Genomic DNA, 10,423 nt, shown 5'->3' on the forward strand with positions numbered 1-10,423 from the left:
CATAATCTAGCTTCTACAAACAATACTTGTGTACATAATCCATGTTTATTCAGTGCGCAATTACACTGTATGTTTTCATTAATAATTTCTTTTCCGTTTCTAAATATTCTAGTTTTGTACAAAATAGCTCAAGCTACCTTGCACTTATAACTGTCACAATAACGTCACCAATAATACTAGATATTATGTAAAATATGTTTCAGTATCCTTATTTTCTAATATATTGAAGAATTTTTAGATTTTTGCATTTATGTATACTATATGTTCGGATGATACTGCCGATAAAATAATATTATTCCATACATCATAAAGGACGAAGCAGGCGCTCTTGTGGGTAATGACTTGACACAAATGCTGTCTTTTCTTCCTTCAAGCGAAGAAGAGTGTAAACATTTTCACATGTCGAGGGCCAAGGTGATATTTATAAATTTCATAAACACCGGGATGTCTACCCGTTTTCTGCATTACAGTAAAATATTCCAGATGTTCTTATTGTAATTTACATCAACGCATGCTAAATTGGACTGGACTAAGGTCGAAACTGCGTATCTGTTCAAAGCTAAATAACAGTGAAATCCCATCCCGATAGGCCTATATAGTCCCACTACAAGATCCACGCCCACATCTGGTGATATACCCACGGGTTCATTAATACTGACAACTACATGGAATTGAAACATTTGATGTGGCTGTATTTGTCAAAACTCATACATTCCTAACTACAAGTGTACAAGCTAATACAAATCCGGTTTTGCTGATAGGGTTGATTGAGACCATTTTACGCACGCTTCTTCGCGCAAATGTAGACATTTCCAAAATACATTTAGTCACTTATTTTGTGAACAGAAAGCAGTTAAAACAAATTCACATTTGCTGTTCAATTGGTCTTGACACTACACCAATAGCATTAACACTAACATTTAATGTTCTATATCATTTGGTATTTGCCAAGCTTTGATCATGTTGATTCATGTAATTTATCCTGAGAAGGTAATTTTCAATAAACACTAAATGTTGGTATGTGTTTCCTTTTGGATTGAAACTAATTGTGTTCTGGTTCTTACTTTGTTTTCCCATTATTCACTTGTTTACATTGATGTTTAAAGTATCTTCAGTAATGTTTGTAGAAGGCAATGAATACACCTTATATGTGTTAAGTTGTCACAGGGGTCAAGTGTAACAACAAATTTGTATGTAGTCAGCAGGGCCTGTTCCTTTCAAAAGTTACTGGTTCTTCTCCAAACTTTCAGCCCAAACCTAGATGTTGGAGGCCAGGAAAGGGTTTACACAGAGGGCTCTTAAATGTTTTGAACACCTCACCACTAAAACATTATTTCATGCACTCTGAGATTAATTTTGGGCTTCCATTTGCCTCATTTTGTGTAGATTTTATGAGCAAATAAAGATGTTGTTGTACACAACATTATTAAATGTCTGCCGGTTGTGTCATTCTCCGGAGATGATCTTTGAGTTAACCATTCATACAACCTTATCCCCCCTAAATATTTTCTCAGTGAAATTACATGATTCATGAGCAGTGTGCAATTAATGAAAATTAAACCTACACTGAGAAGGGGTGAAATTTTGACAAGGTAGACAGGCTATCTTGGTACTTTGTTTCAGCAAGGCTTTCGTAATTTTAGCTGGCCACAGGCCAACGGCCACCAGTTAATCATCCCCTGTTTTCATATTATGTCATGTATTTTCGAAATTTTGTTTTCTGAAATTTTATTGTATATTTAGATTCTCGCATTTTTTCAGGTACTGTCAGTGTTCCGGTCTTTACACCGAGCCAGGAAGAAGGTGTTCCAGGGCGATGGAGTCGCTCTTGCAGGTCCAGCCAACATGGCCTATTTGGATTTATTATTGCATTACTATCAATCACACCAACATAAGTATCAGAGCTCCAGATAACTTTTTGAGCAATTGAGTTTTAACAGTAGGGTTTCTATTTTAATTGGGTTATTACATTTTTCATTGGGTGACCAATATTTTTTCACTCATCTATTCATATTTTTTGTTTCTTTCCCCCAAAGAGTGAACATTTTAAGATTTAAAAAAATGAAATAATGTTTTAGATGTATGTAACCATGATAACTGTTCTAAACATATAGACTTAATTGACTCTGAAAGTAAATTAGCTCTTAATTTTGTTTTGCAAATTAGCTCCTTTGTACGCATGCTGAAAAATGATCATTGGATATTTATGCGTGCTGTTTTTATACATTTGAGTTTTTCATTTAATGCATGCATTTCTCTATGCAAGTTTATTGAGAGTAATTTGGTTTTGAATATTTTTTGGGGGCATTTTACACAAATAATTTTTATCTGTAGCTCTGAGTACTCCTAAGCTTAAAAGAGATATAGCTCTTTTTTTCTCAGACACACATATGCATGAAGAACCTTCAAGAGAGAGCATCTTATGTCTGTTTGAGCACAGCAATATGTAGCTGTATACACTAAAAAAAATCTGTCTTTTATAATCTCTTAGCCTCATAGGATATATATATATAGGTATTAAAAATAGATTTTTTTGTCCACTACAAATTCATATTGTTTAAGGATGCCTGCTAGTAATGGTCTGTGTTTTTTGAACAATTTAGCTGTGTCATGGGATTCTAATCATGCTAATCATTCTGTAAGATGATGTAGTGATGCCGAAAGGTCAAATCTTGAAACATACACACTTGCATGTCAATCATGCCTCTGTGGTCGAGTGGTGGAGCATCTTCCCGAAGGAGGGAAAGGGAGGGGGTTTGATCCCTGGGCCACATCATACCGAAAGATGGGAATAAATAGTACTTGTTGTTACCCTGTTTGGCGCTCGGCATTAAGGGGCCATAATAAGGACTGGTTGGCTCGGAGTCGGTATACTGTGTCTGGGAGGGGTATTCATGTTAAACTGCGGCATGGTGTCACAGTGGGCTAGCAGTATAAAATCAAGATAAGTCCTGACTCTTGCAAGCAACCACACACACACAAGCACACACACACGTGTGCATGCACATTGCTATATAAGTGAAATAATCTTGAACACGATGCTAAACCCCATCTCACCTCACATCCATATCAAACAAAAAGGAAATCCGTTCCAACTGGCACATATTTCTTACAGAAAGTAATAATGAAATATGTGTTGCACATTAACTGTATTAATATTGTGTATGGTTTCTGCTTCGCCTTCAGTTGGAAGATCAAAGATTAATGATGAGTTCCGGAAACATACACAGGAGACAGATGCAAACAAAATCAAGGAGGTAAAAATACGTATAATTTGACTCCAGCTGGGGAGGGTTGTTATAGCATGTCCACACACAATTGCTTGTCCTGGGAGGCCACTAAATTGGATCAAGTTGTGAGGTTCTGTTTTTTGTTAACGTGTAATTGTACTCAAACGAACAATTTTTTTGTGAGGTCGCTCCAACAAAAGACCATCTGTGTAGATATCATCAGGCACTGCACATTTATCTACATCTTCTGAAAAGGAACAGAGGTTGTTTGTTTGTTTGTTTGTTTAACTCCGCGCTCAGCAATACTTGCAAGTCAGGATGACCAAGATTCGGGTCTTACAAAAGTAGTTCACTGGGGACAGATCATGCGTAATGAACAATTCCAGGTCAATATGAATACACCCACACAATGACAACCCACACAATGACATTTCTATTGATCAACTCTCCATGCAATTGGTCGTCTGCTCGTATTGGCCTGATAATCCTATATGGACCACTATTCCTACACTCAACAACAAAAGTTCCTGTGACACCAATATTTTAGTGTATTTTTCAAACAAGTAAAGTTTGGTTTTCAATATTGTAGTACCTGTATGGAATCAAGTCACAAAAACACAACTGCTACAGAAAAGCATGCATTCCATGCAAAAGTTGAATTTTATGTAAGCCCCATGCATTTCACTACCCAAGAATGGGTATAAAAACGTGCGTTAACGGGATTCCATATGCATTGTTTAGCATCATGCTGACAACAACCACTCAGAAAAAGAACAAAATTACTCAATTATTTAACCTTACGAAATGCCACGCCTGTCCGTAAATGAGCGTCTGCGAGCCATTGGTATGTTTGAAGTAGGATCGAGTCAACGTGATGTTGCAAGACAATTTAACATCCACAAAAACACCATTTGGTGTTTATGGCAACGTTGGCAACAGACAAATGCAGTCAGAGACCATCCTCGGAGTGGCAGGCCACGAGTAACCAATAATTGACAAGATATTCTACCTTGGCGCTACTTTGGCAGATACGGTAGTCTATGATTCAGAATATGTATATACTTGCAGTCTCGACCTCTATATATTTCAGTTGATCACTGTAGCAGAGGACTCGGAGAAACTACTGAGGAAGACGGTTGTGCAGGGAAAGGCTCGGGAGGACGGAACATACGGTACGAGAAGCTAGCTGTGAAGTGTAGTTTTGTCTGCCGCAGTCGGCAATATTCCACCTTCATCACGCTAGCCTATTACTGATACCAATAATGCACTGGGAATGAGACCCACATTTCAGTCTGTGCCAAAGACATTTGAGTTTACTGGACCGAAATTGTATCATGGCATATTATTCTCAGCATATTAATTTGTGTCTGCTGATACCGAAGAGGGGCGATGGGGTAGCCTTGTGGTTAAGGCATTCGCTTGTCACATCGAAAGCCCGGGTTTGATTCCCCACATGGGTACAATGTGTGTAGCCCATTTCTGATGTCCCCTGCTGTGATATTGCTGGAATATTGATAAAAGTGTCATAAAACAAAACTCACTCACTTAAATCTCAGACTGCTTGGTCAGGGTAGTGTGTCTTTCCTGTAAGTTCTTGTTGGGAATAGCAGTTAAGGCAAACATGCATAAATGCATGATCCATTATTACAATCCTTTAAAAAGTAAAAAGGTAGGTGATGTTTGATGGTAAGAAAATGAATTGTAAAAGATGTTTTGCCACTGGTACATGAAGTCAGTGATGTTTTTTTGCATGTGTTTTGTCTCTTGTCCTGGAGTAGGATAATAAGGGAACACAGCTCCCTCGTGATGCATCTTCCCGAGGCGAGAGAGTTAACTGACTTTAAAAGTCCAGTTTCCACCCTTGCCAAACTAGGCTGGTATTATGGAGTTACATTTTGGCTGGGCTAATGAGTCTATGCATAGTCCAATCAAAATCGCGCACCGAAATCGAAATCCGGTTTGTTAACTGTCGTTCAGATTACGGTCGATTGCAGGATTTGCAAAGCATGTGCACCGCCAGCAAGTTGTCAGCAAATATTTTCCAAATTTTTTCATGTTTTTAATCAAGGTGCTCATGTGATTTGATGCATTTTGCGATGTAAGACACATTTTATCACAATATAGATATTGATTATCGATCAGATCGTCCTTACCGGGCGCCACCATTTTGTGAGAAGCAAACGCAAATGATACGATTGGTGGAATCTGATTGGTCCATAGGAGAAGCTTAAAAGGGACATAGCTGGTAATAGCCACTGGTGGCGCTACGATCGAGCCCAGTAATTCCAGCCTAGTTCGGCAAGGGTTGAAACTGGACTTTTAAAGTCAGTTAACTCTTTTGCCCCCGGAAGATGTCATGATGTTGTTTGTATGTTTGTTCTTTAACGCCGTACACAGCAATATTCCAGCTATAGAATGACAGTCTGTAAATAATCGAGTCTGGACTAGACAATCCAGTGATTGACATCATGATCATCAATCTACACAATTGGAATACGATGACAAGCATCAACCAAGTCAGTGAGCCTGACCACCCGATCCCATTAGTCACCGAATCACGCAAGCATGTGTTGCTGTAGATCAATTCTTCCCGGGTCTGCACCCTAATGAAACAAGAGTGGAGTTTGCATACAAATCACTGATACATGACTGTGTAAACAGTTGTGACCCCGTGGCATATATTTCTGTGGTTTCATTTTGGGGAATGGGTGGTCCAGTTGTCTCTTCCACTCTGCGAAGTAGCATCCCTTGCTTATGCCATGGATTTTGACAAATTGGTAAATATTTAAAACTTTCATGACATTGAGCTTTCCTCCCACAAACTGACATGTGATATTACTGAAATATTTTTCAAAGCCGTGTTAACCCTCTCACTCACTCATTCACTCTCACTCACTCACTCACTCACTCACTCACTCACTCACTCTCACTCACTCACTCACTCACTCACTCACTCACTCACTCACTCACTCACTCACTCACTCACTCATTCACTCTCACTCACTCACTCACTCACTCACTCACTCACTCACTCATTCACTCTCACTCACTCACTCACTCACTCACTCACTCACTCACTCACTCACTCTCACTCACTCACTCACTCTGTCACTCTCACTCACTCACTCACTCACTCACTCACTCACTCACTCACTCACTCACTCACTCACTCTCACTCACTCACTCACTCACTCACTCACTCACTCATTCACTCTCACTCACTCACTCACTCACTCACTCACTCACTCACTTACAATTCTTGTCGTAAGAGGCGACTAACGTGATCAGGATGGTCAGGCTCGCTGTCTTGGTTGATACATGTCATCGTATCCCAATTGCGTGGATCGTGATGGTAATCACTTGATTGTCTGGTCCAGTCTTGATTATTTACAGATCACCATCATGTAGCTTTAATAGCTGAGTGCGGCGTAATACAACAAGTAAATAAACAGTTAATGAGGTGACATATATTTTCTATACTTCAGAGATCAGAATCACAGAGGACACGGTTCTAGAGAAGAATACCTTGTTTGACGAACATGCAAAACTCCCAGTGAGAGGGCGGAAGAAGAAGTGCTCTGATTCCCCTGACACATGAGGATGTTAATTGTGGTCCTAGTCAGTCTGCAGTCTACTCCCATTTGTGCTCGCAAACATTTCAAAAATCAGTTCTGTTGTCAAGACTTTCCGACTTACTGGCATGCAGCCAGGTTGATGACTATTACTGTTTGAGTAGAGTTGGCACAAGAATAACACAGACATGCTGATCTTCCTCTGTTGGGAAAAAAGTTGACGTTGTTGAAAATCTGTTGATATTGAATCCGTGATATTGAAGATGTTTGGTGTTGCTCTGACTGTATGAGACACAAACAAGGTATGGGATACCTCAGTTACTGTCCCTGAAGTAAATGTAAAACACATAAATATGTACATGAGAAGGAAATATTAGCTAGCACAGTTTCATTTTCTTTGTATTATTTGCAAAAAGTGTTTTTTCTGTGAATGTCAAAGTTGTGAAAATAAAAACAATAAACATTCATTTCATGGCACTCGAGTGTTGAGGTGGTAGACGTGAATGTTATGATCCCTTCATGCAGCTGGGACATGGACGTGGTCTAAAGAGCTGCAACTCTGCACACTTGTGTCATTCAATCACACTTGTGTCATTCAATCACACTTGTGTCATTGAAGCACACTTGTGTCATTGAAGCACACTTGTGTCATTGAAGCACACTTGTGTCATTCAAGCACACTGGTGTCATTGAAGCACACTTGTGTCATTGAAGCACACTTGTGTCATTGAAGCATGCTTGTGTCATTGAAGCACACTTGTGTCATTGAAGCACACTTGTGTCATTCAATCACACTTGTGTCATTCAATCACACTTGTGTCATTGAAGCACACTTGTGTCATTGAAGCACACTTGTGTCATTGAAGCACACTGGTGCCATTCAAGCACACTTGTGTCATATAAGCACACTGGTGTAATTTAAGCACACTTGTGTCATTCAAGCACACCGGTGGCATTCAAGCTCACGTGTGTCATATAAGCACACTGGTGTCATTCAAGCACACTGGTGTCATTTAAGCACACTGCTGTCATTTAAGCACACTGTTGTCATTGAAACACACTGGTGTCACTCAATCACAACGGTGTCATTCTAGCACACTGGTCTCAATTAAGCACATTTGTGTCATTGAAGCACACTTGAGTCATTCAAGCACACTTGTGTTTTTCAAGCACACTTGTGTCATTCAAGCACACTGTTGCCATTCAAGCACACTTGTGCTTTTCAAGCACACTTGTGTCATTCAAGCACTCTGGTGTCATTCAAGCACACTGGTGTCAAAAAGCACACTTGTGTCATTCAAGCTAACTGGTGTCATTCAAGCATACTGGTGCCATTTAAGCACACTTATCATTCAAGCACACTGGTGTCATTTAAACACACTTGTGTCATTGAAACACACTGTTGTCATTTAAGCATGCCAGACACAAATGACTATGGGTTTCAGTTTCCCCCTGACTATGTTTCTTGGTCTGTCAGCACCGTCCCCATGTTGGTGGTTTTCACCCTGATTATGTTTCTTGGTCTGTCAGCACCGTCCCCATGTTGGTGGTTTTCACCCTGATTATGTTTCTTGGTCTGTCAGCACCGTCCCCATGTTGGTGGTTTTCACCCTGATTATGTTTCTTGGTTTGTCAGCACCGTCCCCATGTTGGTGGTTTTCACCCTGACTATGTTTCTTGGTCTGTCAGCACCGTCCCCATGTTGGTGGATTTCACCCTGATTATGTTTCTTGGTTTGTCAGCACCGTACCCGTGTTGGTGGTTTTCACCCTGACTATGTTTCTTGGTTTGTCAGCACCGTCCCCATGTTGGTGGTTTTCACCCTGACTATGTTTCTTGGTTTGTCAGCACCGTCCCCATGTTGGTGGATTTCACCCTGATTATGTTTCTTGGTTTGTCAGCACCGTACCCGTGTTGGTGGTTTTCACCCTGACTATGTTTCTTGGTTTGTCAGCACCGTCCCCATGTTGGTGGTTTTCACCCTGACTATGTTTCTTGGTTTGTCAGCACCGTCCCCATGTTGGTGGATTTCACCCTGATTATGTTTCTTGGTTTGTCAGCACCGTCCCCATGTTGGTGGTTTTCACCCTGACTATGTTTCTTGGTCTGTCAGCACCGTCCCCATGTTGGTGGATTTCACCCTGATTATGTTTCTTGGTTTGTCAGCACCGTCCCCATGTTGGTGGATTTCACCCTGATTATGTTTCTTGGTTTGTCAGCACCGTCCCCATGTTGGTGGATTTCACCCTGATTATGTTTCTTGGTCTGTCAGCACCGTCCCCATGTTGGTGGTTTTCACCCTGATTATGTTTCTTGGTCTGTCAGCACCGTCCCCATGTTGGTGGATTTCACCCTGATTATGTTTCTTGGTTTGTCAGCACCGTCCCCATGTTGGTGGATTTCACCCTGATTATGTTTCTTGGTTTGTCAGCACCGTACCCGTGTTGGTGGTTTTCACCCTGATTATGTTTCTTGGTTTGTCAGCACCGTCCCCATGTTGGTGGATTTCACCCTGATTATGTTTCTTGGTTTGTCAGCACCGTCCCCATGTTGGTGGATTTCACCCTGATTATGTTTCTTGGTTTGTCAGCACCGTCCCCATGTTGGTGGATTTCACCCTGATTATGTTTCTTGGTCTGTCAGCACCGTCCCCATGTTGGTGGATTTCACCCTGATTATGTTTCTTGGTTTGTCAGCACCGTCCCCATGTTGGTGGATTTCACCCTGATTATGTTTCTTGGTTTGTCAGCACCGTCCCCATGTTGGTGGATTTCACCCTGATTATGTTTCTTGGTCTGTCAGCACCGTCCCCATGTTGGTGGATTTCACCCTGATTATGTTTCTTGGTCTGTCAGCACCGTCCCCATGTTGGTGGATTTCACCCTGATTATGTTTCTTGGTCTGTCAGCACCGTCCCCATGTTGGTGGATTTCACCCTGATTATGTTTCTTGGTTTGTCAGCACCGTACCCGTGTTGGTGGATTTCACCCTGATTATGTTTCTTGGTCTGTCAGCACCGTCCCCATGTTGGTGGATTTCACCCCGATTATGTTTCTTGGTCTGTCAGCACCGTACCCATGTTGGTGGATTTCACCCCGATTATGTTTCTTGGTCTGTCAGCACCGTCCCCATGTTGGTGGATTTCACCCTGATTATGTTTCTTGGTTTGTCAGCACCGTACCCGTGTTGAACCCGTGCTTGGGCTTTCAAAATCACAAGTTCAATTCTATCAAAATATTGCAACTCTGTACACCACCGACACTGACAACCCAAAAACGAAAACACCGACCTCCCTGAGCATTAGGCCGTAACTTTTGTTGTTTAAAGCAAAAAGGTTTCATGGGATGTAGTTCAGTGAACCGTCAGCGGTTGATAGTTGTGTTAACGTCCGGTGCCGTTGAGTTAGAAGCGACAAGCCTGATACTGGAGACAATTTTCGGCGCAGGGTCCTGAAAGTAGTTCCTTGGATTGCTCCTTAATTTTGTTTTATATTGTTAATAATGAATAATAGGTGATGTGAGTAGTGACAACCACGTCCTTTACATAATCTTGTACTAAAAGTAACTACTTGTACAAGAAACGCTACTGCAAGAACACTTTATTTTATTGGCATTATTCAAG

The 10,423-nt window shown here is 41.0% G+C and overlaps 1 protein-coding gene across 1 annotated transcript; it reads left to right on the forward strand.

Moving 5' to 3' along the window:
• The first annotated feature begins 351 nt into the window (after nucleotides 1-351).
• On the forward strand, nucleotides 352-7,267 carry LOC139441878 (complex III assembly factor LYRM7-like). Its single transcript, XM_071222625.1, has 5 exons — nucleotides 352-414; nucleotides 1,762-1,834; nucleotides 3,187-3,257; nucleotides 4,321-4,402; nucleotides 6,716-7,267. Exons 1-5 carry the CDS (start codon nucleotides 352-354, stop codon nucleotides 6,826-6,828), a joined length of 402 nt encoding a protein of 133 aa, XP_071078726.1. The 3' UTR covers nucleotides 6,829-7,267.
• The last annotated feature ends 3,156 nt before the right edge of the window (nucleotides 7,268-10,423 follow it).

This window comes from Haliotis cracherodii, unplaced genomic scaffold (genome assembly GCF_022045235.1).
Source record: "Haliotis cracherodii isolate W230 unplaced genomic scaffold, xgHalCrac1.p SCAF_47, whole genome shotgun sequence".
Classification (NCBI taxonomy): Eukaryota; Metazoa; Mollusca; class Gastropoda; order Lepetellida; family Haliotidae; genus Haliotis; species Haliotis cracherodii.